This window comes from Pseudomicrostroma glucosiphilum (genome assembly GCF_003144135.1).
Source record: "Pseudomicrostroma glucosiphilum strain MCA 4718 unplaced genomic scaffold BCV69scaffold_13, whole genome shotgun sequence".
In the NCBI taxonomy this organism is placed as follows: Eukaryota; Fungi; Basidiomycota; class Exobasidiomycetes; order Microstromatales; family Microstromataceae; genus Microstroma; species Microstroma glucosiphilum.
The window spans coordinates 1-25,340 of NW_020289925.1; the positions used below are offsets into that span (position 1 = coordinate 1).

Consider the following 25,340-nt stretch of genomic DNA (forward strand, 5'->3'; position numbering starts at 1 on the left):
GATACTAGACCCTCGCTACTGGAAGGAAAGGAAGGAAGGAGGACCCCACCCGATACTAGACCCTCGCTACTGGAAGGAAAGGAAGGAAGGAGGACCAACAGCTTCGGCCCGCTTCTTCACTGCTCTGCCCCGGTCCATCAGACTTGCACCACTGGGGCTCGCTGTGGAAGAGCCACTGACGCTTCTCGACTCGGGCCGCAGCAACACCGCTTCCACCTTGTTCGAAGGCTGTAATGGTTGCGTCAACCCACAGGTACATCCACAGGCGGCACAAGGGGGTACGGATGAGGCTGCAGCGCCATGACCAATGTCTGATTCCGGGTGTGTGTCCCGAGTCGCGTCGGGAGAAGGAGGAGTAAACTCCGGAGGGAGGGACATGGACCTCAGGCGGGTCAACTCTGCTGCAAGCTCGCTCATCCTTGATTCGATAACACGAATTCTGTCTCGCAGCTGTGCTTGCGCGCCCTGTGAGGCCGGACCAATTGGCAGACTCCCCAATAAAGATGGCGAGGCTTGGTCAGTGGGGTGATTGGCTGAGTTGGCCAGAGTGAAAGAGTGTGAGCCGATTGAGGAGGCAACCGCCGCTCTGTCCGTTGCGCTCAATGTCTCTTGCCAGCCTTGATTGAATCGAGATGACGGCGAACTTGAGTGAGGAGTACCTGCGCCTTCCCTTCGAAATGGCTCCGCATCACTTCTTCCTGCTGGAGGCCAAGCCTGGGTAGGGGAGGGCTCCGTGTATTGCTCTACCTCGGGAGGTAGGGGACTGGTCCACGGTGAATGAAGACCAGAGATGCCTTCGCTTGTCATGGGAGTGAGAGGAGTCTGACCAAGCAGGGGCGCAGCTGTCGAGTTGTCTGCCTGAGAAGAGCTTCGTGCGGCGGTGATGGGTGTGGGAGTCAAATCCCGGTCATAGAGCAATCCTCCGGATCGAGCGGTAAAGGAAGCAGTTAGACCGCCAAATCCATCGGGGCGAAGTGGACGGACAGGTCGAACACCAGCAGAGACAGCAGCGTGAGCTGGAGGGCCCTTCACGCCGTTCTTCATGGACCGGACAGCGCCATCCTCGTCAATAGGCGGTTCTTCCTCGTCTTCTCCTGTGAGCGACTCCATTGGCAAATTTCCGCCTGCGAGGACAGGGGAAAGGCTGACAAAGATACTGGACATCGGCCGAAGAGCACCGAGAGCAGGAACGCTATCACCTCGCACCATATCCCCAGACGCTTCGTCAGCAGGGAGGAGGAAGATAGACTCCGTTGAAGAAGGCAACGGCGATGGCAGATCGTCCACGGCGTTCGCAGCGCTCGCATCACGCGTGGTCATGCCTCGCGGCAGAGAGGGCATCGCAGGAGAAACTTCCTGCTGCCGATCAGGGTCATGCGTTGAAGTCTCAGATGCCTGCTTGCGACCAAATAGCTTCAACAAACCGCTCTTCTTGTTCTTGAGTGCTCGTGCGGCATGGCCGCCGGAGGCGTGCAAGTAGCCCGCTGGCATGCTTTCGCCGGTAGTGTGGTGCTGCTGATCTAGCGTAACAGGATCAGGAGATAACGAGAGCTGAGGAGCCTTGCTAGGGTACGCACGTTCCGCAGCGGTAGACCTGAGAGGCGCGGTCTGCGGGTCGAACACAGGCCCACAGTCCAAGTCCTTGCCAACTCGCTGAGCCTGGGCCTGCTCCAGGGATATCAGTTTGTATGCCACTCCCTCATGTGAGCCCGGGATGGGAAGAGTGGTACCACGAGAAGAAACGACTGGTGCACCGAACGAAACAGCAGTTTCGAGGGTAGAGGTGTCAGTGCTGTCACCGGTATGACTCTCGAGATGGACTCCGCTGGAGTCCTCAGAACTTGGAGTAGATAACTCCGTACCACTGATCGGATTTGGTGGGCCGCCGCCTGGACCCACTTTGCTGTCAATGATGTTCAGGTCTGACTTTGTAGAGGAAGGTGTAGAAGGCCGATGTACACTCTCGCCTTGCATCGCCGCACTCCTGGATGTGATGTCATCTTGAGCGGGGTTTCCCATGCTCTTAGCGACTGATCTTGCACTGAAGTGGTTGCTTGCGGGCGATCTGAGAGGGAGCTGTGCTGTACCTAGTGAAGGTGACCCTACCCCGCTCGATTTCTTGTAGCCAACGCCAATACCTCGCGGCACGGGAGAGGTGGTTCCCTCGCGAAAAGCGAAGAGTGGTGACGAGTTGTCGCCAACCTTGCCTGTCGCGACACTGCTCCCACTAGTCATTGTCGACGAATTTGAGAGCAGTGAGAATTTACGCTGGTGCCGAGGAGAGGCAGTCGATCCTGCCGATCCCACCGCAGCATCTTCGACCTCAAAAGGCAAAGGGTCTTGTGACGTAGGTGTAGTGGCACACGTTGTGGACGGGCAGGCATTTGCAGGGAAAGACGGAGCCCCCATCAATGCAGCATCTGAGTGTCCAGACCCAGTGTAGCCACTTTCGACACCAGGTGCTTCTTCGAGAAGGGGCTCAGTCGTGGTTGAGACGTCAGTTGGCATCGACTGCTCAACATCAGATGCCTGCCGCGGTAGAGCATCTGCCTGTTGTCTCCAAGTTGTGTTAGTCTGCGTTTGTGCCTGCCCTTCTGTATCGACATCTATGTCGTTAGCTGAAGTGGAACGAACTTGAGCATAATCTACAGACTTCCTTCGGCTGGTAGTTCTGTTTGGCGTTGCTGGTGTCACTGGAGGAGTCGGAATGACCTCCGAGGATTCCGAAAGAGGCTCACTGACAGGGGCCAGCTTGGTGAAAGGGTTGACGAGGCCTCTGTTCGCTTCTGCTGCTCTCCAGGCAGTAGTGTTCATCGACTCGATCGATGGTCGCCGAGAAGACAAAGCAGGAGATTGGGAACGTGCGGGCGGGACCTGTGTGCCTTTGAGAAGATTGGCTCTAGCCTTCTCTTCCTCTTCGATGGCTTTCGCATATCCTTCGCTGCTGATGCCCCTCTCAAGGCTGAGTTCGTCCCGTTCTCCCTTCTTCTTAAGCGACTTCACGAGCTTGATGTTGTTGATGCGCACCTGTTTCGCGCCAAATCCGTCACCATCACTCCCGGTGCCACTGCCTTCTCGTCTGCCCGAGCCAGTCGCACTCCCTCCTAAGCCGAGTCCTTTCAAGACTTTGCCGGCGGAGGATGTCTTCTTTGGCTGATTGGCGCTGCTGGGTGTAGCATTGCTGTTGGCGGAGGCAGTCGAAGTTGTACTGGAGACTTGCACTACGTCTGGCATGCCGAGCGGCACTTCTGAAGTGCTGCTTCCACTGTCAATTCGAAGCTGATGTGGAGACTTGAGACCCACGGATCCCGATGACGCCTTGGAACCTTGACGAGGCCTTGCCAGAAATTCTGGCGTGGTCCAACCCGTGAAGAGCGGTGAGACGCCACCGTCACTCTCGGTAGACCAAGGCTTGCTTCCGAACTTCGTCTTGGCTTGTGGTCCCAAGGGCAGACCTGAACCTGAAGCAGAGGCGGCCCTTCTTCGCGTATCACCGTCAAAGGCACTGAGTGAGTTGACCTCCCCGCTTGGACGACGAAGCCTTACGCTCAGACCCGGGCCAGATTTTACCCGCGTGTCGCCGCGGCTTTGTTCGAGTGAGCCGCGAGTCAGTTTGGACCACGGCGACGAAGGTGCCGGAGAGCTATCGAGAAAGGCTCCAGGCGAATGGGGTGGGTGGAGAGCTGTAGAGACCACGGAGTGACTTTGAGCAAGAAGGTCGTCTCCTTCTTCGAGCTCCCATGGAGCTGGCTCGTTTTTCCTGAGTCTGGGTCCGAGAGTGCTGAGTCTTCTTGTCACAGCCGCTTGTTCGGGATCACCGGACGAGCTTGACGCGGCGGATGAGGCGGCAAGGTTTAGCAGAGCCTCTTCATCTGCGACAGCCCCATCGAAGGAGAGGACGGGGGGACGTTGTCTTCTCTGGAAAGCTGAAGTGCCCACCGACGATGGTGCGGATGGCTCGCTAAAGTGACTGCCGTTCTGAAGAGTTGAGGGAGACAGACTCGCTTTGTCGTGAGCCATTGGGACCCTGGGCGAAGATGATGAGCGGGTCAAGGTAGCACTGGACGACTCGTCCACCACTCTCCTGTCATACACTGACGCGATGTTAGAGCGAAGTGGGTTGATGATGTCGAATTCCTCGTTTTCGATCGAGACAGACTTGGGAATGTCGAAGCGTTCTTCCGCATGCTCAGAGAGGTTGAGAGAATTGTAGGCCGAATTCAGCAGGGAGGAGCAGGCTGAGCCCGCATGCTCGGCGGCCAGTCGGTCTGGGGTCGGCTCCTCCCGAATGGTAGTCTCTCTCAGCTGCTGAAGTGCGAAGCTGGAGTTGAGAAGACTAGAGGGTGGGGGCAGTGTTCTTGGCGGGGCATGCCTCCCTGCCTTACCAAAATCCGAGCCGCTACGCCGGCCGTCTTTGCTGCCGTTGTTTGCGCTGACAGTCCTGGCCTCCCAGGCACTACAGCCTTCCGATGTTTCCCGGCCTGGTTCAAGAGTCAGATGCTCGGCATCTTCTCTTGAACCACCTCCTCCTAGGCCGGCGCCAGCCTCGTCCCCTTCGGCATCGAAGTGCGTGGCAGCGGAGTAGCGGCTGCTGCGATCCGCTGCGAGGCGCTGAAACTCGGCTTCGTCACACGCGGTACCGCTCGTCTCTGTGGCGTATGACGAGGACGCAGTCCCCGCTTGCACTTCCGGACTGCCACCTAGGGCATCTTGGAATTCGTCCCCTTCCTCGAGGTCCTCGTTGTGATCTCGCTGCACAGGTGGAGAGTACTGTGACGCATCGGCAAAGGCGAGTTTGAAGCCGGGTGAGGAGGGTGAGAATTGGCCCAGCGAGCGTTTCTTGGAAGGGGTAAAGGGTCTCTTCGACAAGTGAAGTGCTCTCGCCCTCGGAGACGAGCCTGAGGACGTAGGCGAGGAAATGTGACTGTTGGTATGGAGTGTCTGTTCCTCCGCATCGGAGGGAGAAGACATGATACGAGGACGACCAGGAGGAGACGGAGGAGAGAGGCGACGTTGAGCACAGGATGATAGAGTTGGAGGGCAAGAGGTTTCCTGGAGCAGCGATGACGGCGGCCTCAGCAGCGTGAGGGGAGTCTGGTCTGGACAAGGAAGGGCGGGATATCACCACAGGGGACCATGCATGGCCTGTGGGGAAGTGCGGGAACAGTAGTGCTGCTGCTGCTGGACCCTGCGCCCGGCCTGGGTGTGCGGAAGCCGACAAGAGGAGTACGATAAAGGAGATCTCCAAAGGGAAGAAGAAGGGCGGCCAGACGAGGCAAAGGAGATGGCGCTTGAACCATGGGCGAGGGGGCCTTCTAATCCTGGGCTTCCGTGTGTGTTGCCTCGCGGTGGGCGGCATCTGGTCGCGAGGCGCGTCGTGGCTGAGGGCAAATGCCCGGTGCCTGCTTCTTGGCTGCTGCTGCTTCTGCCGCTCCTTGCTCCTTGGTCGCCGCCTCCGCCTTCCGTCCCGGCGGCAAGAGCAGCATCAAGCTCCTGACAGGCGCGCTGCCGCCCCAGCTCACCGACGACGGTGAACAACGAGAGCCTTCCACGTCTTTCACGACACGCTGCCAAAAGCAAGTCTATGTGACACATCTCATTTCTTCTCGCCATAGACGGAGCATCGTTGAAGTCTAATCGACGCCCTCATACCCTGCGTGACCCAAAGGACCGCTCGGGCTACTTGCAGAGAAAGCACCTGGCGCGATCCCTTTGAAAATCATAGGATCCATTTCTGCCCCTTGACTACTCTCAGCAGCGCTACCGCCCCAGTAGACGATCTCCATGCCCACTGTTCGAACGACGCTCCCCATTCCTACGCCCCTCACGCCACCACTTTGCTTCTTGACCAATGCCGATCCGCCACCAGAAGAGACGGAAGAGGCAGAGAGATCAGCCTTGATGCCGATACTGACGAGACAGTTCTTCAGGCGTCCTTGCCAAAGTAGCGACAAGAGCATAGAAGACGATAGAGAGAATTTCAGCAATGCAGACGGTGATGACGAAGCAGAAGAAGAAGACGGCATCGAGCCGTCTCTACCTGACATCGAAGTGGCTCGAGCATCCGGCAAAGGATCGGCTTCAGAACTTATGACAGCGCCCGCCTGTGGATTTCCCCGAGTCACCTCGTTTTGAGGATTCGTGCGAGACTGACGATGCACAGGGTCTTCTCCACCAGCCCCTTGTAGCTTCGAGCCACTAGTCTGTTGTACGTCCGTTCCCGCTGTACTGTCTGACGGGCGCAGGCCCCTCATAAAAGTCTCCCGAGGTTGGCTCTTATCGTCTGTGAGCCCGGCTTGACGTGATGAGATGGGTGGCGGCTCGAAACTCTCCCTCAAACTGGGTGCGGGAGAGTGAGGCTTTCTGGGCAGCGGTTGCGAGACACTTGGGGGTGCAGACCAGTAGATTGGTCTCTCTCCTGGGTCATCTTTCGACAGGACAGACTGCGAAGCTGCTGAAGATAATGTTGGTGATGCATGTGCGGAGCGTAGCCAGTACTCGCCGCCCACCGTGAGATCAGACTCGTAGGAGTAGACATTGAAGTCGTATCTGTCATTGGAAGATAGACGCGGGTGGGGTCATTATCAGAGTCTGTCGTGGAGTTGAGCCTAGCCCGCACCCGCCTGTTTCCTCACTTACCTCGAGCAGGCTACGATGTCTCGACCCAGTCTGCTAGCATACGCTGTGCTGAAGTGTCCCATCATAGGATTGAGCGTGGCAGTGATAGTGGTCGGCGGCTGAGACGGTGACACCCAGGCCCTCGCATCCCCTGTCTCGGCCACTGCTGCATCCATACCCGCATATACACCCTCCTCGCCGTCATCATTGCCTTCCGGAAGGGTCGTGAATCTCACTCCCGTGCTGAGCCCTGCTGACTTCTCAGCGGCGCTAAAGAAGAGCTCCGCTCCCGCAGAGAACCTGCCTCGTAGACCTCCTCCGACTTCGGTAGATGCAGGCGAAGGTCGAAGGTTCGACGATGTTTCTGGCGTCCCCGCGTTGGCAGAGTGCAACTTCGGGTCTGAGAGAGACGAGTCGAGGCACATCTCCGAAAGCGATTCCAGAGTGCGGGTCTGAGCAGCGCTCGAACTCAGGCCGGACGTGCCCGGCTCAAAGTGATGCATGGTACGGAAGCCCCACAAGGCGTCATCGAGGCTGTAGCAGATCTCATTGAACCACTTTCCTGCATCGTGCTGCAGCGTGAATTGGAGATTTGTGGCTCCTGGGCTTGTGGGCCCTTGTGACATTGGAGGTGGTAATTGCTGAGAAGAGGAGGGAGAGGTAGCAGACACCTGCTGGTCTTGCGAGACCATGGGAGCCAAGTTGGAGACGAACGGTGATTGTGGTGGAAAAGAGCAGGCAGTGATGATAAGGTTCCATGCTGGAGAGATCCGAGTGGTGTAGAGGGCATCCAGCCGGGCCGTGGGTGCATGGAGGCAGCCATACAGGAGGTAGTCTAGCGTCACGGTGAGGGACAGTGTCAGCCAGCGGACCAGAGTCGCAGCCTCTTATCCTTACCTACCTCTCGAAGACTTTGGCCCATTGCCGCTTATTTCGCCCGCATCTCGCCGCTTTGGGATGTGAACGATCCTGAATCTCTCTAGGACTTCGCGCAATCCCGTCCCACCAAAGGCGAGCGGCTTTTCGGTTCTGGCGACGACGTAGCCGGCGCAGCCCCCCAAGCTCGGCAGCGCTCTCAAGCGGTGCGTGGAGAAGAAGGCACAGGTAGGGCTGGAGCTGAGGGAAAGAGCCAAGCCATTGGGAATGGGAAAGTCAAGAAGGATGGACGAGGAGTGGGAGGTGAGGTTGAGGTAGGAGTTGGAGGGATGCCAGTCGGTGGTATGGAAGTAGTGGCGGAGAAGATAGGAGGGGAAGTCCTGCATTGCGAGGCTGCTACCGCCTGTGCCGCAGAGGTCTGGCCTCGACAGTAACTCTTGCCAATGGACGAGAGCACGAGGTACGGACACGGTCAAACGGTAGCCCTTCCGTGACGGCCTGCGTCGTCTCTTTCCGTCTCTGCGCTCCGACGTTGCCGGCTGGGCGGAGTGCCAATGCGACGATGGGGAGGAGGCACGACCTGTGGCAGAAGCATTGGCGCAGCAGCAGACACAGTAGCCTCGCTCGGAGACGACAGGCGGTTGACACTCACACTCTCACCACTCACTCCCTTCCTTCGCAGAAGCAGGTCAGATTAAGTTACTCAGGGTGACACTTCGCAAGCACGCCGCCGGGCCAAGTCCTTCACATTCTCGCCGCCTGCACAAGCGTCGTCTGATGAGCTTTTCTCTCCTCGAGGAAGCCATCGAAGTACTTCTCCAGTGCCTTCCATCCCTGCTCCTCCAAGGGCACCACACAACCCACGTACCCATCTGGACGGCAGACGACGACTGCTCCCTCGTCTTCGTCGATGCCCCACTTCCTGTGTAGACCACCGATGCTCTCGTCTCCGTCCTCCTCGCTCACCTTTGCGCCTCCCGCTTCCACATCGTCGGCATACAGCCAGCACTTCAGAGGTCCAAAGGACTGCACGTCCTTGGGCTCGAAGTTGAAGCGATTCGCAGCAACGATGAGAAGCAAGTGGAAAAAGGGATTTTGCTCCTCTGTGAAGCCCTTGAGGCCAGAGTTGAGCGCCTCCGGCTTCGAGTGATACACGCCATGCTTGAGACCACCCAGCTTGGAAGGCTCGGCCCTGAAACGCTGGTAAAAGGAAGAGGCAGACGACAGATAGTCGCTGAAAGCTTGCAGCTTCGACGCTGTAGAGGGGAGCTTTCCTCCACATACGTACAGACGGAATCCACCAGGAGCGGTAAATTGCACCTCGTGAATGATCCTCACCGGGGTGGATGAAATCCATCGCGTCGCCCAACTGGGCAGCAGCCTACGCCCGCACTCAAGCTTATTGCTGATCGGCTTTGCGATTCCCAATGGGGAAGGGTCGCGGTAATTCAGAACGTTGTCGTTGTAGAGCACACCGGCACCAGTAGTGAAGCCGGCGTTCCTTCTCTGCACATTGAAGAAGTGAATCTTGAGCTTCTCCTCAGAAGCACCGATGAGCTCAGGTGTAGACTTCGGGATCTCGCCAGAGAAGAGGGCGGCGTACTCTGCATCAAAATCGATGAGTTGCTTGCCAGTCCTGTGTCTCTCCTCGTGGTAAGTACTAAGCAGCTTCTCGCGGCTGCCCAGTCCCTTCTCTACCAGATTAATCCTCCAAGACAGTGCCTGTGCATCGATGATGGCCGTGTTCATGCCCTGCCCGGCCTTTGGCGAGTGCGTGTGGCAAGCGTCACCAGCGATGAAGACACGGTGAGAGTCGAATTTGACGCCGTCCTCCTGAGTTCCACCTGGCAGGGAGTACCTGGAGACCAGCCGCTGACCAATGGGGTAGCAAGTGAACCATTCGACGGTCTTGAACTCGAACTTGTATGGATGCGCGATTTCATTGATGGCTCGCATGACCATATCCGCGGTCACCTTGTCCTTCATGTCCCGGGCGGACTCTGTACTCTTGGCGCCACCAAGCTTGTTGACTTGTGTATAACACCGAATGATCGCTTCTCCCTTTTCGTTGTTCTCCCGCGGGAAGATGTAAAGAGCGCCGTGGGACTTGGAGTGGATGGCAGCAATTTTTCTCACGTCAGGGAAGTCCGTCTCGACCACACAGTCCAAGGCTGCCCAAAGCGTGTCGACCCAGTCTCCATCGAAGGTGATGCCATGTTTGGCCTCCATCGTTGTCCGTACCCTGGAGCGTCCACCATCGCAGCCCACGAGATATTTTGTGCGAATAGTCTTGATCTGGCCCGTGGGCTTGATGACGCTGATCGGGGCTCCCCCCTCGTTGGTGGACTCCTGCACCGGCTGCATCTTCTCCAGCGATACTTGCACAGGGTAAGTGCTGTCATTCACAAATTTGAAGTCCTTGTATGCCCAAGGACGATGCACACGCTGTCCGTGTGCTTCCATATCCCTTAGGTAGCCGCCCTCGATGATACCCTGCTGCAGACCAAGGGTGCAGTTGTCCTGAATCTCCATGTCATAGGGGAAGGATTGCACCCGCCTTGTACGCTCAATCCCCCTCTGACCGTCCGAGCGTGGATCCCAGAAGGACCGCTCATACGAAGCCGCGGAACGGTGGACGAACTCGGAGCCTAGGGGCTCCATGTTACGCAGCACCTCAATCGTACGGGGCTGGATACCGTCAGCTCTTCCTGCCGTTGTAGGCTCTGAGCGCTCATCGACCACGAGGACCTTGTGACCACCGAAGCGAGCAAGCGAAGACTGTGAAGGGGCAATTGAGTGGCAAGATCATGGTCTTCAGCATCGCAGATCGCATTTAATGGCGGACCGGAGCCTTGCAGTACCGCTGGTCTGGTCACCTCCCTGTACTCACAGCTGTCATCAATCCAGCTGGGCCTGCACCGATGACGACTACGTCCCACTTATCTTCAGTGATCTCTGTAAGAGCATCGGGGTAGTCTGCTGTGCCATGTGCGGACTTGTCTCCCTTTGAGATCTCAATGGTGTCTGACGTCGAGGCCTGCTGTTGCTGGTGAGACGACATGATGACTAGGCGAGGGGAGTTGCAGAGAGAAATGGCACAGGGTCTTCACAGATGTGTGTGTCCTTGCTGTGAGTACCGAAAGAGTGAGAAGAGGAACAGACAAGAGGTGTGGGAAGAGGAACAAAAGTCTGGCCTCGACTCGTTGCAGAATATGTACTCGGGCCGCGACCTGGGCCATGCCAAGGTTGCCAAAGGAAATCAAGGCCGAAGGGGGCGGGGCCCGGTGGCTCTCGCGGAACACACGGCTTGCCGTGACAACCGGTGGGGCAGACGTTCAATCTCCGATCCAAACGCGGGGGCGTGGACGCAGCCAAAGGCCGAAAGGCGCCGACAGCCACGCCGGATCTTCTCTGCCCCGATGACAGAGCAGCCCACGACAGGGACACAGCTCTCGCATTATATGCGACAAATGGCAGTCAAAGGGGGACATAGATGAGGAAGCCGGAGAGCTGATCGCGTGCAAAGTGCTAAAGGCAAGGTGCCTTCTCATGTGCAGTCGAGAGAGGGCGGGACCAGATGCCTGCGCTCGCAGTCGGCCTTTCTTACTCTGGATGGAGCTTTATTCTCGAAATAGATTGTGCTCGCCTTCGGCATCGATTCGCAACGACATGTCCACGACTGACTTTGCCAACCCCCAGATACGCTTTCGGTTGCGCGCAAAGCCAGTGGTAGTGCGGATGGAGTTCTTCAGATACACAAAGCAGGAGAAGTGGGAGTTCTTCCGGGCCTCCTAAAGTCACGAAAGGGAGTCGAAGTCGTTCAGTGTCACTCTTGCATGGCGCTGGAAATGCCAGTATCGAAGTCTCACCTTCGTCTGCACGAGACTGCGCTCCCAGGCGTCCCTCTCACGCTTTGTGTACGGCAGCATCCAGGGATAACTCTCGTTCATCTTGCGTTGTGCAGCTTCGTCCAAGGACTGGGCGCACTGCCACGCCATAGCCCGACAGGTGGCCGCCAGGGCAATCACTTCAGTGAGGTCGAGGAAGGAAGATATCGCGAGCAGGATTTCCGTTGGAAGTCTGCCGAAAGAGAGGGAGCTGACCGCTGGCAGCGACGTGTGATTGACGCAGGTAAAGCCATGCTCGACTTCGAATCTATACCACACATGAGCATTCAGCGACTGTAAGCTACCGACACTTTTCATTCGCTCCACTCACAGATAAGGAGGCTGCCAGACCCATGCAGACAGACGCTCCCACACTTCTTCACGTCGTGCGGAATCTATTCCCTTGCCGTCGATGCTGTCATTGATGGCTGCCGCCACGTGTGGCTCGAAATCACCATAATGAGCAGTCGCTTCGTGCAGGAAGATAAAAGCATCGCAAAAGCCGTGCTTAACAAATTCTTCCACAATGTCGAAGTGTCTCCAACGGTCGGGCGAGGGATCTTGCACTTGTCGGGCCCGAAGTCCATAGTAAAAACCGGCGGTGTCACGCCGTTGACGCTCTTTAGCCTTTGCGAGACCGGCTAAAAACTCCGTTCGCCAGTATCTCAGCGGTGTCATGGCAGGTGTTGGTCCTACACTTTGTGTTCTCCACTGAACTACGCCTTGCAGCAACTCCCAGCATGGAACGTGTACCATGAGAGCCCCATCCGAGAATTGAACTTCCCAGGCGTGCCCTTGTGCGCTTGGCCACCCACGCTCATTGGCGTCGTCTAAGCTGTCTAAGCTGGAAGTATCCGCCTCGCCGCCGGGGACCCGGAGTGCCTGATGCTTCTTGCTCGCAAAGGCGTGTTCAAGCGGCCCACCTGCTCTGTGTTCCAATCTACAGATGAGAGACACTGCTTCCGACTTCAAGAGATCAGGCCAGTCTGCTGGGTCCGTATGCTTGCTGTAATCGTCGTCGTAGGAGCTCGTACCGTTGAAGTGCCCCACGACTGCGAGGTTGTTGTGAAAGGCTCTGTAGGCCTGTACATCAATCGGACACCAAGTAGGGGGTCCCCCTTCGATGCTGGGCTCTGCAAGGGCGACTGTCTCCGGTTCATGCTCTTGGAAGCGCCACTTCTTGTGAGAGTGGAAGAAGTCCTGTTTGAAGGCGGTGATCACAGCAGGCGTAAGCCCACATATCTGAGCGCAAACACAGGGGCAAGGTTGGGGTCAGGAAGAAGAGTCAATGAGCGCCTAAGACTGGGGCAGCCCGACTGACGGCACAGATCTCGTCGTTTCCACCCATTTGCACTGTATTAAGGGCACGTGTTAGACGACGAGAAAGACAAGAATGGAGGCTCGTTCGTAGTGGTTGGGGCAAAGAGGCACCTTTGCGCGTAGGTCAAGTCAAGGGAGGTGAGGTCTCAAATGACGTGCGCAGTTGTGAGACAGCTCTTCTCGTACGAGAAAGCAGACGGACAAAAGAAGAGGTGCACGCGAAGGAAGGCGTTCTCTATTCTTTTCATTGCACACTCTAGTTCGCTGCAGAGCCCCGACCAATGGCTCTTAGACCCTCACCACCAGCGATAGCAGGAAGCTTCTTTCCTGCCTTTACAGGTGCCTCGAGGAAACCGACAGCTACCAGCCACGAAAGGTACAACCCCACGAGATCCTGATCCACACCTGCAATCACGGTCTGATTCTCTTGGCCCTCTCCGAAGGAAGTCAATAGCGACTGTGTGTGACGATCGTCGAGCTCGGCAGCCTTTGTGGAGGTGGGCAGATCGTCCAAGACGAAGTGGAGCAGGGGGAAAAGAGCATTGTCCTGCGTCTCGAGGACGTGATCTTCCAGCTTGGAACGCCAGACCACGTACTCGGTCTTCCGCACGTCCCACCCGTAGACTGCCAATGCGCCGAGTAGATCGTTGTACCTGATTGGTGGGTGCGCGGTAACATGGTAGACTCGTGCAGCTGTTCCCTTAACGTTACCATCCTCATTCCTCGCTTGTATAGATGCCAAAGCACAGATGCGAGCGACATGATCCACTGGTACCATGTTGATCGTGTTGTGGATATCTGGGATGAGTCCCAATTGCTCTGATCCCTTGACAAGTCGCCACAGGAAGTCGTCTGTGTTCGTGGTAGCGCTTCGTGAGTCACCGACAACGTATCCAGGTCGCACGATGCTCGCACGAAGGCCCCTCGATGCTGCAGTCATGATGAGCTTCTCTGCGACCCACTTCGACTGGCCATATCCAGTCTTGAGACCGTGTGAAGACCCTACCAGGTCGTCCGTCTCGGGTACTCCCTCAAATTTGCCCTGCTGCCTCATCGAGTCCGAAAGCCTGACGTAGTGATCAGCCTCGACTGCAGCAGTGGAGGATACGAACGACATAGTCTTGGGCTTGCCAGTCCCACAGAGTTGCAAGCAGTACAAGGTGGAGAGGACGTTGGCAGCCTTGAGCTTGTCATAAGGGTAGATCCAATGGACGAGAGCCCCATTGTGAAGAACGGCGTCAGCTTCTCGTGCGACCTCGATGTAGTCGTTTTCGCTCATTCCCAATCGGGCGGATGCCGTGAGATCACCCAACACTACCTTCAGCCTCCCTTCGGTGATCCATGCCTCATTCCAAGCATTGCGAGCCTGTCCGCTCTCTCGGAGACGCGACAGCGCTGCATCCGAGCTGGCAGCTCGGACGTGGACATACACTTTGGTAATGTATTGGGATCGAGAAGCTAGCAAGTCGCGAAGGATGAAAGCCCCCAAGAAGCCTGTAGCTCCGGTGAGGAAGACTTTTTGAGTAGACTGTGATGTGGGACTGGTGAATGTCTCGGCAAGTTCTCGAACCAAAGTGTGGAGATCTTGTGCGTAGTTGTCCTGACCAGCAAGTGCTTGCTCGATTTCGCCTTGACCGTTTGGACGAACAGCCTTGCCAACTTCATCTTCACCAGCACCCAATAACAGTGCGCCCTGTTGAATCTTTTCCACCTCTCCTGCCAGACCCTCAATGGTTGGCTGGTCAAAGACCACCCCTAGAGGGATATTGACGACAAAGGCCTTTCGCATCTCGAAGACCAATCTCGTAGCGAGAATGGAGTGCCCTCCGACATCGAAGAATGATTCGTCTAGCGGCAGAGGTCGTGCTGCGTTGGGAAGAAGCTTCTCCCACAAAGAAACGATACGCTCCTCTGTTTTAGTCGGCACGCGAGTGGAAGAGCTCTCAGCGCCAGCCTTCTTGCTGGCTCCGCTCAGAGCATCTTGTGCCAGAGCAGTGTCAGGGAATGGCAAAGCTGGCTTGTCGATTTTCCCGTTTGGGTTGAGCGGCATCCTGCCGAGAGGTACGAAGAGGGTAGGCACCGAGTAGGCCGGCAGCTTCTTCTTGAGATGCTCTCGTATGTCCTTGATGAGGCGGCGATGCCTCTTCATACCCTTGACAAGGCTTTTGGCCGTTGTTGCAGCAGCAGCATCTTCCTCGCCAGCACTACTGACTTCTTCAAAGTCTTTGGCTCCAGGACCAGGCACAAAGTATGAAACCAAGACCTTCTCCTCGTCCTTGTCTCTTCGAACGAGAGTCACGTTCTCGCGAACGTGAGGGTGGCGACTGAGATGTGTGTCGATCTCGCCCAGCTCAATCCTGAATCCCCTGATCTTGACCTGATCATCGGCTCGCCCCGTACATTCGACGGTCCCATCGGGAAGATATCTTCCTAGATCACCTGTACGATACATTCTATCCCTCACACCTTTCCAGAATGATCCAACATCGGTTCCAGCCAATGTATCCTTGAAGTGCACATCAGGAGCAAGGAAGTTTGGCATGAATTTCGCCGCATTGTCTTCGACCGAGGCTAGGTAGCCCTCTGCCAATCCACCGCTGCGAACATAGATCTCTCCTTGTTCACCGACGCCGCAAGTAGCAGTCCTTTGGTTGCGATTAACAACGAGTAACTGAACATCCTTCATGCCCTGCCCAGCGGGCATGATGTCCTTTTGAGTGGCAAGGAAGGTAGGTGCTTCCGACACGGGAGGAATGGCAAAGTATGACACAGCCCTCTGCGTCTCTGTCGTACCGTACATGTTGATGATGCGTACATTCGAAGCAAGGGCTTGCAGTCGAGTGCAGTCTCGTTTGGTCAACACATCGCCGACGTAGAAGGCATTACGTAGTGTGGGGATGGAGGCACTGGCTTGGGCAGAGAGCAGCTGGCCCATTGCCGGAGTGAGGTGAGTCACAGTTGCATTGGTCGCCGCCATCCATTCGGCGAGTCGACCTGGAGTGCCTATGTCATCGGATGTGGGCACGTGCAATTCGGCTCCAAAGAAGAGCGGAGTAAACATGTCTCGCTGAATGGGATCGTGGGCGATACCGCTCAGCATTGTGAAGCGGTCATTGGCACCAATGCCAAAGCGCTCCCCCATCCACGGAAAAAAGTGTGTAAGGGAAAAGTGTCGACCGAATACGCCTTTTGGGATGCCAGTTGAGCCCGAAGTGAATGACAGGGTAGCTGGACTGTCTGGGCCAAGCAGGATGTTTGTAGACTTGGACCCAAGCTGCTGGCAGTCGTCGAGCACGTCTCTCTTGTCACTGCCTTCTCCACCAGTGAGACTCCCGTCTCCTGCGAGGCACAGCGCAGGTACTTCGACCCTCACCTCCAGCTCATCTGCTATACACTTGCGGACAGTTGGATGAAGAGAGCCTGCCTTCGCCAGTACCACAATAGCTCTGGGCTTTGCGACCTGCAAGTAGATGTTCTGACGCCCGGGGGGGTAAGCTGGATCGATGACCGAGAAGACGGCTCCAGCCTTGAGAGTAGCGAGTACGCTGACCACGAGATCGGCGCCTCGGTAGGCATATGTGGTGACTACTTCTCCCCTCTGCACGCCTGCCCTGAGGAGATGGTGGGCGAGGATGTTACTAGCGCTGTCCAGCTGGGCATAAGTGATGTTGCGGATCTTGCTCGCAGGTGGTGGCATGTCTACCAGCGCCGCGTTGTTGTCAGACGCTAGGCTTTCTGCGATGGCCCTCTTCTCTGGGTGGGCCCTTGCGTTGCGCTCAAAGATGGAGGTGATGCTGCCCATGTAACCACAGAAGTCGAGATCGGCTTTTGGGTCCGGAAGGAAAGCGTTCTCGGCCGAGGTGCGCAAGCCGACTGTACCCACAGCGACAGAAGGGTTGAGGGATACTTCGTTGACGATCTGAGATAATTGAGCCAAAAGGAGATTGACCCGAGCGGAAGAGAAGAGGAGGGAGTTGTAGGAGATGTGCACTGAAAGCGCTGGAGTGAGGGGCTCGCGAGCGGCACTCCTCGCAGACGTGGGCGCACTGTTCTGCGAGATCGTCTCTGTGCTGGAGGACATGTCCAGTCCGGTGTCCTCAGCGGTGGGCTGTACCCCAGGCCTGGTAACAAAGACGGTGAGGTCCGTGGTGAGGCTGGTGCTCTGCAGAAAGTTCTTGGTGGAGCCACTCGTCTCATCGAAGAAGCGCACTCGGAAGATGGGCGCAGCAGGGGCTGAAGATCCCGCGCCTTGTCCGCCTTCTCTATCAAGCTTCTCCCTCTCTAGCCGCCTGACAATGTCATCGTAGGGGGCATTGTCTGCGGCTGCCTCCATTTCGACGGCCTGCACACGTCGTACCAGTTGCCAGAAAGGGTCACCAGCTTCAATAGGGATCCTCAGAATGAGTGGCTCTCCGCTAAAGGGCGAAGAAGAGCCGATGACGATGTCAGTGTCGCCGGTGAAGCGGTGAAGGAGGACGGTAAATGCTGCGAGGAGGAGATGGAAAGAGGTGGGCGGCAATGGGGCGCCGGAGTCGTCTTCGTCGACATCATCGCTATCGTCGGCTTGTCCATTGGGATGCAGTTCGAGGTCATGATGAAGTGCCAGTCGGAGTAGAGCGCTGCTGGTGCGAGGAGAGAGCGCAGAGGAGGTGAGGGCCTGTACCAACTGCGTCGAGGATGGGCGTGGGTAGTCGGTTGGCAAGGCTATGCTGGGTAGACTCTGCAGTCGCGTTGACCATCGTGCGAGGCGCTCTTGGAGCTCACTGGGGCTGAGGTCAGACATCGGTACCGCCATGGTCGAGGCAGGCAGTGGAGGATCTCTTGGCAGGAAGAAGTGACTTAGGGTGCAAGCAAGCAGCCTCGCTCCCGGGACTGTGACTCTGACTCTGACTGAATCTTTCGCGCTCCGCCCTTCCGCTGCCGCTTGGAGCCTCTCGGAGCCGAGACAAGAGACGCCAGGCAAAGCTTGGGCCAACGCTGTTCCGAGTCGAGTCCTTCGCGTCTGGCGCTACGACAACAATCCCCTCGCCGGTCCTTACTTGCCGCCCTTGCTCCTGCTGCTGCGGGTCACAGGCTTCCATTTATCATCATGGACAGCAGCGGCAGGTCTTTGCGGCTGCTCACCCACCATCTCTCCTCTACGGCTTCCCAAAGTGCTGTGCACACGGTGCCCTCATCCCACCCCGGGTACGAAGACACTGTCCCTTCTGCGTCCACATCGTCCTCGCCCTTCCTCGCTCAAAGCGCTGCCGCCCAATTCTACCTTCATGGCGACGATGACAACAACAATGGCCATGACAATGAAACCGGCGCGAGCCTCATCGTTCTTCGAACTCTGGAACAGGGTTACGTCCTCGAAGTCAGCTGCCTACCATGCTCGGAAGGGCCAGTCCACCCGTTCTCATCGCCATTCCCCCAGCGTTTCCTGTTTCCGGCACCCCTCTTGAATTCCATGGCGATATCTCCCGAGATGGCCTCAAACAAAGTCTACGTAACGGTCATGACCGCGACAGGCTGGCTGTACCGACTCTGCTTCCCGCTTCACGGCAACAGCATTGGTGATCCGACGCACGATGAAGACTGGACGACGGAGCATCGGATTGCGAGCATAGCCAGCCCCAGCAGCTCTTCTGCAGCTGTAGAACTCGGCGGTCGTACTCCAACTTCCCTTCACGCCATTGAAGCAGGAATGCTTCTCGTCGCTTGCAAAGACGGCACATTGGTCAAGCTGGAACAAAGTCGAGCAACGGATGGGTCAGGCGAATACCAAGGTCCCTTCCGGGAGAGTCTCCTTCGCTCTGCCTCGTTCCTCAAGGGCTTTACTCAGTTCTTCTCGAGGTCTTCTCCGTCCTCACCAGCTCCTGTGTCAGTCTCGAACACAAGCTCAGACACCTCGGCGCCCTCTCATGTCATTGCAATGGCCACACATCTGCGCGAAGATGCATCAGCGCTCGGCTTTTGTCTGTCCCGCGACCGCAAATTGAGAGCATGGGACCTCGTCACAGACACCTGCCTGCGTACCATTGAGTTGCCGACAGCAGCTGGAGAATACACTAGTCATGAGGAGATACCCGCCTTCAATTCCGAGGGGCCTCTGAGACCTCTCATCCGGACCTTTGCAGCTGGCAAGGAGGACGTATATGATTACGCGCTCTATCTCCTCGTCTATATTCCTGCGCCATTACCTTCAGGTTCTTTCTTCGCCCTATATGGAGTGGAGGTATTACAAGAAGATGTCAAAGCGTTGGTCCGCAAGGGAGAGCCATCCGTTGCCGCTTCATCATCCGGACTAGGAGCTCTCCGCCTCGTGTGGCAGAAGAGATGCCATCCAGAGACCAGGAACTTGCGAGTCGAATTGAGAGATGCTTGCGTGACAGGTACCACTGCGGACTCTCTTGCTATGTGGTCACTATGGGACGTCGCCGGGAGGACGGTCCTCCACAACGTCACCCTGAATCTAGATGACGACGCTGATGACAATGAGGTCGAAGCTTGGTCTGCTATTCCGTATGACACATCTTCGACGTACGCAGCCCTCTACGGTCCGCGCTTCGATAGCCTACTCTCCAGTGATACTGGAACTCCGGAGAGCATAGCAAAACTTTTCCTCTCTCTCATCTACGAGGCCGGTCGATATTCATCCGCCTCCCTTTCATGGGCTTTGGATACGTATAGCGCGACTCTCCGGACCGAAACAATAATCTCACCAACAGCGGAAGACATTGCTACCATTGTAGCAAGTGGCATCGAGCTACGCAGCGATACTAAGACGGGGGCGCTCTTATATCCGCAGTATCTTGATCAGATTCGTCGAGAATGGAGGCGCTTTGCTGGTCTGTTGGAGGAGGTAGATACCCAGGGAAGATGGCCAGTGTCGCTAGTCCCAACGCATCCCACATCTATTCCTGGAATCCTCATGCGAGACCGCTTGCTCTTCGCAGCCGAGCAGTCGCTAGTAGATGCCGCGCAAACGTTCGATAGGTACCCTGTTGATCGGACGTACCTTGCTGCTTCCCTCGGCGCCTTCTATGCGTCAGCGTCAGGCTCACGCAGAGAAGGCCAAGCACGTAGAGACGACTTGGGGTCTGCTTCGATGGAGGCGATCGAGTGTGCCACGGCACTTCTTGAAGCTATCGCACCCAATGCTGTCGCATCACTGCTCACGCAAATCGATGCACTGGCCTCTGCGCCGCTCGAGAGCGATCTTCTGGAAGCCACACTTGACATGTGGGATGGCGCAGTTGGAACGGGGGACAGTCTCGCTGTGAGCAGCGTTCGGATGAGACTGCAGGCTGTTTATGCTTCCAGAGTTGCTGTCGTCTTGCCTCCTCAGGCGATCTCGGACGATGTCGCATGGGAGATGTCTGCATTGGAACCAGCACTCTGGGCCTTGACCGATCTGCTCACAGATGCGGCTGGATCCACCGCTCCATACGAACCCGCGCAGCCTGTTCAACCGAGCACCGCAATAGGCCGCGCCCTGACCGCGGATGGAACATATCAATCCTTGCAAGCGCGGTTGAACTTGGCCCGCTCGTTGACTGTCCTCGTGCTCTTCCTTCACGCCACGCAAGAAGACTTTACACGCTCATTCGAACGCCTTCCTCTTCTGCTGGGCCGTCTGATCAGCATTGGTCACGGCCTTTCCGTTCTGGTCCAGCTGTCTGACTGTCCAGGCGCAGTTGAAGCTAGTGCAGATGGGTCTGGCCACGACGATGAGGGTACCGCCGTTGTTGAGCGAATGAAGCAGCTGCGGGTAGGAAGGGCCCATGGTCAGGTGCCAGAGGACTCAGCAAACCTTCTCCACAAGATCATCTCGCTCGACTTGCTTCCTTCCCACCATCGGCGCCGCGACGCGCATAGTGAGGTTCCAGGGCAGCCGCAATCTATCGCTGCCTCCATTGCTTCCGCAGTGGCTTCCCTTGGGATCACTGACATTGGCGAGCGGTCTATCGGCCCTTCCGCATCGATGCCGTCAACGATTGGTCTGTTGGCTCACCGGCTTGTTGAGACCGGCCATCCATCGGCTGCGTTGCAACTCGTCGAGGCTTTCCCGACCACTGCTGCCGCGCAATATGTGGTGGGCAGGGCTCTTCTTGCCACAGGCGTCCTTCACGTTCAGGCTGCCGAGGCTTTCCTCGACGTTCTTCCGGCTCTGCTGTCCTTGTCGCCGCCAGTCACGGAATCTTCCACTCAAGAGGCTTCGCGACTTCTCCTGAGTACTCTGCCATCTTCTGTCTCGGGTGGTGGTGGCTCAAAAGATCACTTGCTGTCGGGCTACTATCGTCACATTGCTGATCTCTTTGAGGCAATCGGTGCAGACGCGCAAATTGCTCTGTTCACTCGCCTCGCTGTGGAGAACCTGCGCAAAGTCGACCCTACTTCTGACACTCTGTCTGACCTCTACTTCCGACAATTCCGGTCCGAGCTTGCGCTGCAACGATTCTCCTCTTGCTATGCCATAGTCATGGAGATGGCAAGCGTAGAAATTGTACTTCGCAGAGACTGCCTACGGACACTTGTGTCGGCCATGTGTGAGGCAGATCAAGTCTCTCTCCTTCTTTCATACAACTTTGCAGGTCTTCAGACCGAAGTTGAACGCAACCTCAGTTTCAAGGCGCGCAACTGTGATCCAAGAGCTCTTACGGGGCCTAATTACTATCACATCCTCTACTCTTACCACATGCAGCGAGGCGACTTCACTAGTGCTGGTGCAGTCATGTATCAACAAGCTCACCGTTTGGCAGATGCACATCACTCGGTTGCTGGTGTTCGGGCTGTGGAAAGCTATCTCAAACTCGCTGTTGCCCAAGCTCGGAGTTACCTGGCTGCAATCAATGCCCTCTCACTGCTCGCCTCAAAGGACGCCTGGTTCGCCAATGCTGTCATCAACAAGGCCAGCAACGGCGAAGCTGGACACCACGGCTCTGCCCCACTATCAAATTTTGTTCCGGTCCAACATTGGCAACCGGACTCAAAGGAGCTGGGAATTGTGCGAGCGGACGACGTGAGGAGAGAATACCACCTCGTCCTCGCGCGGCTGGAGCTTGTTCAGCTCTACCCTGAGCTGGCTAGCCCCACCATGGCATTGTCAGCCGCCGACGCAGTAGCTCTCTTTGTGCGTAACGATCAGTACGACAAGGCATTCTCCACAGCTCGAGCTCTCGGTGTGGACGAAAGCGGCATCTTTTCCTCGCTTGCTCTGAAGTGCGCCCTGACTGCACACATCGAAACAGAATGTATGAGTCTCCAAAAGGCATTGCAGGCAACGTCAAACATCGGAGGTGCTAAAAGTGGCGGAGATGCTGCGACACAGAAGCTGCTTGCCGATATCAATGAGGTCGACGATGCCACCTTTGTAGATACATTCAAGGACGTCTTGACCGAAAGTGACATTGCTACCATCGCTAGCTGGTCCTTTTTGCAGTCTTCGCCCCGGACGTCTTCCTGGACCGGCCCGACTTCGACCCTTGCGTGGCGATATCTCAAGATGCATCTGGACACCTCTGGACCTGATCCGAAGTATCGTCTGGTCGTCTTGCATCGTCTGCTCCTCCTCACTACTTCGGAAGGGCAACGACTCGATGTGCCCCGATGGCTGATCACCTGGTTCGAAGAGAACCGATCAGATCTTCTCATTGCTGCTTACATGAGGGGAGGATTGGGTAGTGATGCCCTCCGAGCTGCATTGCAATGGCTCAAGCAGTCCACGAAGCATCTCGATGGCGTAACAGACGTATCGACAGTGGGGAGTGTAGCCGCTCAACAACAATTCGTGCCCTACCTACTGTTGGATGGCGTACTTCAAATGGCAGGACAGCCTGGCGGGACCAAAGACGATGATGCTGGCGCTCTCGTGGCGGAGCTGAAAAAGGAAATGACGCAACGCAGGATGGGCGTGTTGGACGAGAAATGGAGGGGAGCGAGGAAGTGGGCGGAAGAGAAGGAGAGGCGCCAAAACGCAGCAACTGCGACGACAGGGGCGGCAGGGACGATGATGGTAGAGTGGGATTGAGGCTGCCAAGACACGTGTTGGTGGGTAGCCTGCCCTCGGGGCCGATGTCGTGGGATGCAGCAATCCACATCTTATTTCGACCCTGCATCGCCTGCCCTGATTGCTGTAGCGACTTCGGCACTGCACTCCCGGTGTGCCTGGCGGCTGGGGCGTCTACCCAAGCTGAGGGGTACCTTGCTTCCTTCCGCCCCTTCGTCCAGGCTCACTTCGCTCCCTCTTCTGCGTTCTGCTCCCTCTCACAATTAACACGCCATGTCATCAGGTATCGTCACTGGGATGGACAGTGGGGCCGCCCCATCTCGACAGGCAGAGAGATGCAGCCCAGACGAATTGATGCACTTCGTGAGTCTCTCGCGTGGCTTCGCTCGCGAGGAGCCTTCGGATGGGAGCACTGTGTCCGAGTCTGGCCGCTGACGCTTCTTAGCGACGGGTTTGATTGGACGGCAATAGACACTCCTGACGTCACCCTCGGTCGTGTTTCCGACGATCATGCTGGTAGAGGCCATACGCACTATTCGGGGAGAGATGAGGATGCTCCTTCGCATCGTGAGGCGCAGGCGACCTAACATAGCAGAAATGTTATTTTTTTCCCTCAAGGTGAGAGTCGCTGCGAATGAGGGGTCGCCTGGCCTACGAAGCTGCTGACGCCCGCGGAGTACCATAGTATCTGGCCATCTTTGCAGTCATCGGTCACCTGCTCATCCAGTACTCCAAAGGATGGCTCAGTGCCCGAGGCTGCACTGTCATGCACTGGCTCTCGTCCCTCTCTATTTTTCTATGCTCGTCCCTGGTGACTCTCACCCTCGCTTTCCGCTGCTACATCATTTTCGAGCGCAAACGCCGCATCGGCTGGAGTTTACTCTGTCTCGTCGCCATACAGCTGGCGGCGTCGATGACTTTGGCCGCAGCGCTGGAGAAGGTGAGTCGCGGAGAGGATCTCCAATGATGGGTGAATATGGAATGTGTCAGATCTTTAAGCGACGCCTTCCTTGCCCTACAGTACAATGCGCTCAATGAGCCCGGTGGATATTGCGTCTGGCGCGACACCGCCAGGACGGTTCCGCCCATATTCCAGTTCAATTTCTATTATGTGAGTCGATGCCGCAGTGCTCTGTCGTGAGCGCGATCACAATGAAGAGAAACGCTTACTGCCGGCTCATTTGTACGCACCAAAGGTTGCTTCTGTTGTCTGCGACCTGGTGATGGTTGTCATCTCCTGCTGGAAGCTTTTGGGTGGAAGTGTCAGACCATGGACGATGTTCAAGACAAGCCGGGTGCGTCGAAAGAAATGTGCTGCAACGGTCTCGGTGTAGGTGGCATTGACATCTGAGCTTCTGCAAAATCCTCTGATCAGCTTCTCTTTCGGCACAACGTACACTATGTGAGTATTTGTCCTAAAGAAAGCAAGGAGCGGCTCGAACGTTGTTGACCACTCCTTCTCACATACCTGGCCTTCAGGTCGCAACGGTCTGCGTGATCAATGTGCTACAGCTCCTGCTATCCTGGACGACGACCATTCCCGACACGATCCTTGTGGCCATTGCCATTCAAGTCTGTGTAGGTCTGCAACAGCTACAGTGCGAACAGGATGCTGCGCACGGTCATCAGTCTTTCCGACCTACAGCAAACGAGGGTGGACCACGCGCTATGAATGGACCCTCGTCCAATCTGTTCAAGCGGGGGACAGCTCGCAGTGCTCAGGGCAAAAGTTTCGCAGGTCCCCACAGAGGCAGAGAAAGCCAGCCTTCTACCGGTGGCATGACTCAGCAGAGACAGATTCAGGAGCCAGGCGGACTCGCAAGTAGGTCGGCCGCAAGGTGGAACGCCGGTAGTACATTCGCGGCCAACAATATGCATGCCGGCACAGATCAAGAGGCGATGTGCCTCTCTGAGCGCTCCTTAGCTACCGACGTTTGCTCGGTGTTTCCCTCTGAAGACTGTGAACTTGAAAGTCGCAACGATGCAGGCAGCAGGCGGTTCAGTGAACACCAGCTGCATCCCGCAGAGACCACCCAGCGCGGCGAGGCAGAGAGCGAGGAAATGAACAGTGCTTATAGTCTCGCCAGATTGCGTAGGCAGACCCGGGATGGTCTACAGATGGAGTATGTGAGCAGCACCAGGGGATCGAACCACTCTTGCTGGTCTCCCGACGGTGCCTTTGTTAGGGAGGTCAACGCAAGCGATGTCGTAAGAATGGGCTGATGTGGGCGACCAAGGATTGCCTCTGGCCTGGAGGTTCAGCTGGAGATGATGCGCTTTGCTTTGTATGAGAGTCTGCTGTATTTTTGCAGTCGTTCATGCTTGAACACAGTCATTTCCAGTCTGTGGCTGCGATGTCTCTCTCTCTCTTGGCCTGGTAGACGATGGACCCGGTAGGGAGACAGGGCGTGTGTGCGTTGCCGGCGGCCTGAATCCAACACCAGAGCAACACACGCACGCGCAGCGCAGCACAGGCCGCCCCGCCCCGCCTTGCTTCTCGCCTGCAGGCCGTGCAGCGGTGATCAGGGGCTCATCACCTCGCACCCACACACAGGCGTGAGTGATGACCTTCTCCCCTCGCTACCAATCACCACAAGGAAGATCCTACATTGCACCCATAGCACTACCGCCGCTGCTCCTCCTCC

The 25,340-nt window shown here is 56.7% G+C and overlaps 8 protein-coding genes across 8 annotated transcripts; 3 read left to right on the top strand and 5 right to left on the bottom strand.

Moving 5' to 3' along the window:
• BCV69DRAFT_284492 (hypothetical protein) lies at positions 1–4,335 on the bottom strand (the record flags this gene model as incomplete). Its single annotated transcript, XM_025493058.1, has 22 exons — positions 1–122; positions 150–175; positions 206–228; positions 283–401; positions 435–617; positions 645–659; positions 693–743; positions 765–794; positions 828–920; positions 954–1,124; positions 1,158–1,192; positions 1,220–1,594; positions 1,622–1,665; positions 1,696–1,820; positions 1,842–1,903; positions 1,928–2,076; positions 2,107–2,118; positions 2,149–2,207; positions 2,229–2,268; positions 2,308–2,339; positions 2,364–2,420; positions 2,448–4,335. Coding segments are annotated over 22 exons (3,645 nt in total), but the record flags the coding sequence as incomplete, so codon positions are not given.
• Positions 4,336–5,575: 1,240 nt separating this feature from the next.
• On the bottom strand, positions 5,576–7,964 carry BCV69DRAFT_284493 (hypothetical protein). The gene is made up of 3 exons (XM_025493059.1): positions 7,520–7,964; positions 6,640–7,453; positions 5,576–6,549 (listed from the first exon to the last, which is right to left on the bottom strand). The coding sequence occupies exons 1-3, from the start codon at positions 7,878–7,880 to the stop codon at positions 5,634–5,636; spliced, it is 2,091 nt and encodes a 696-aa protein (XP_025346033.1). The 5' UTR covers positions 7,881–7,964; the 3' UTR covers positions 5,576–5,633.
• Positions 7,965–8,238: 274 nt separating this feature from the next.
• On the bottom strand, positions 8,239–10,555 carry BCV69DRAFT_251969 (FAD/NAD(P)-binding domain-containing protein; the record flags this gene model as incomplete). The annotated part of the gene is made up of 2 exons (XM_025490456.1): positions 8,239–10,272; positions 10,385–10,555. 2 exons carry the CDS (start codon positions 10,553–10,555, stop codon positions 8,239–8,241), a joined length of 2,205 nt encoding a protein of 734 aa, XP_025346034.1.
• Positions 10,556–11,114: 559 nt separating this feature from the next.
• Positions 11,115–12,729, bottom strand: BCV69DRAFT_300669 (hypothetical protein; the record flags this gene model as incomplete). Its single annotated transcript, XM_025494485.1, has 4 exons — positions 11,115–11,285; positions 11,364–11,649; positions 11,713–12,623; positions 12,703–12,729. The coding sequence occupies 4 exons, from the start codon at positions 12,727–12,729 to the stop codon at positions 11,115–11,117; spliced, it is 1,395 nt and encodes a 464-aa protein (XP_025346035.1).
• Positions 12,730–12,929: 200 nt separating this feature from the next.
• On the bottom strand, positions 12,930–17,530 carry BCV69DRAFT_284498 (large subunit of L-aminoadipate-semialdehyde dehydrogenase). Its single transcript, XM_025493060.1, has one exon. It carries the CDS (start codon positions 17,494–17,496, stop codon positions 12,958–12,960), a length of 4,539 nt encoding a protein of 1,512 aa, XP_025346036.1. The 5' UTR covers positions 17,497–17,530; the 3' UTR covers positions 12,930–12,957.
• Positions 17,531–17,705: 175 nt separating this feature from the next.
• BCV69DRAFT_52215 (hypothetical protein) lies at positions 17,706–22,887 on the top strand. The gene is made up of 2 exons (XM_025495342.1): positions 17,706–22,736; positions 22,826–22,887. Exon 1 carries the CDS (start codon positions 17,791–17,793, stop codon positions 22,714–22,716), a length of 4,926 nt encoding a protein of 1,641 aa, XP_025346037.1. The 5' UTR covers positions 17,706–17,790; the 3' UTR covers positions 22,717–22,736; positions 22,826–22,887.
• Positions 22,888–24,100, top strand: BCV69DRAFT_52216 (hypothetical protein). Its single transcript, XM_025495343.1, has 4 exons — positions 22,888–23,058; positions 23,167–23,313; positions 23,381–23,635; positions 23,717–24,100. The coding sequence occupies exons 1-4, from the start codon at positions 22,969–22,971 to the stop codon at positions 23,834–23,836; spliced, it is 612 nt and encodes a 203-aa protein (XP_025346038.1). The 5' UTR covers positions 22,888–22,968; the 3' UTR covers positions 23,837–24,100.
• On the top strand, positions 23,949–25,094 carry BCV69DRAFT_284500 (hypothetical protein). Its single transcript, XM_025493061.1, has one exon. It carries the CDS (start codon positions 24,364–24,366, stop codon positions 24,916–24,918), a length of 555 nt encoding a protein of 184 aa, XP_025346039.1. The 5' UTR covers positions 23,949–24,363; the 3' UTR covers positions 24,919–25,094.
• Positions 25,095–25,340: the final 246 nt, after the last annotated feature.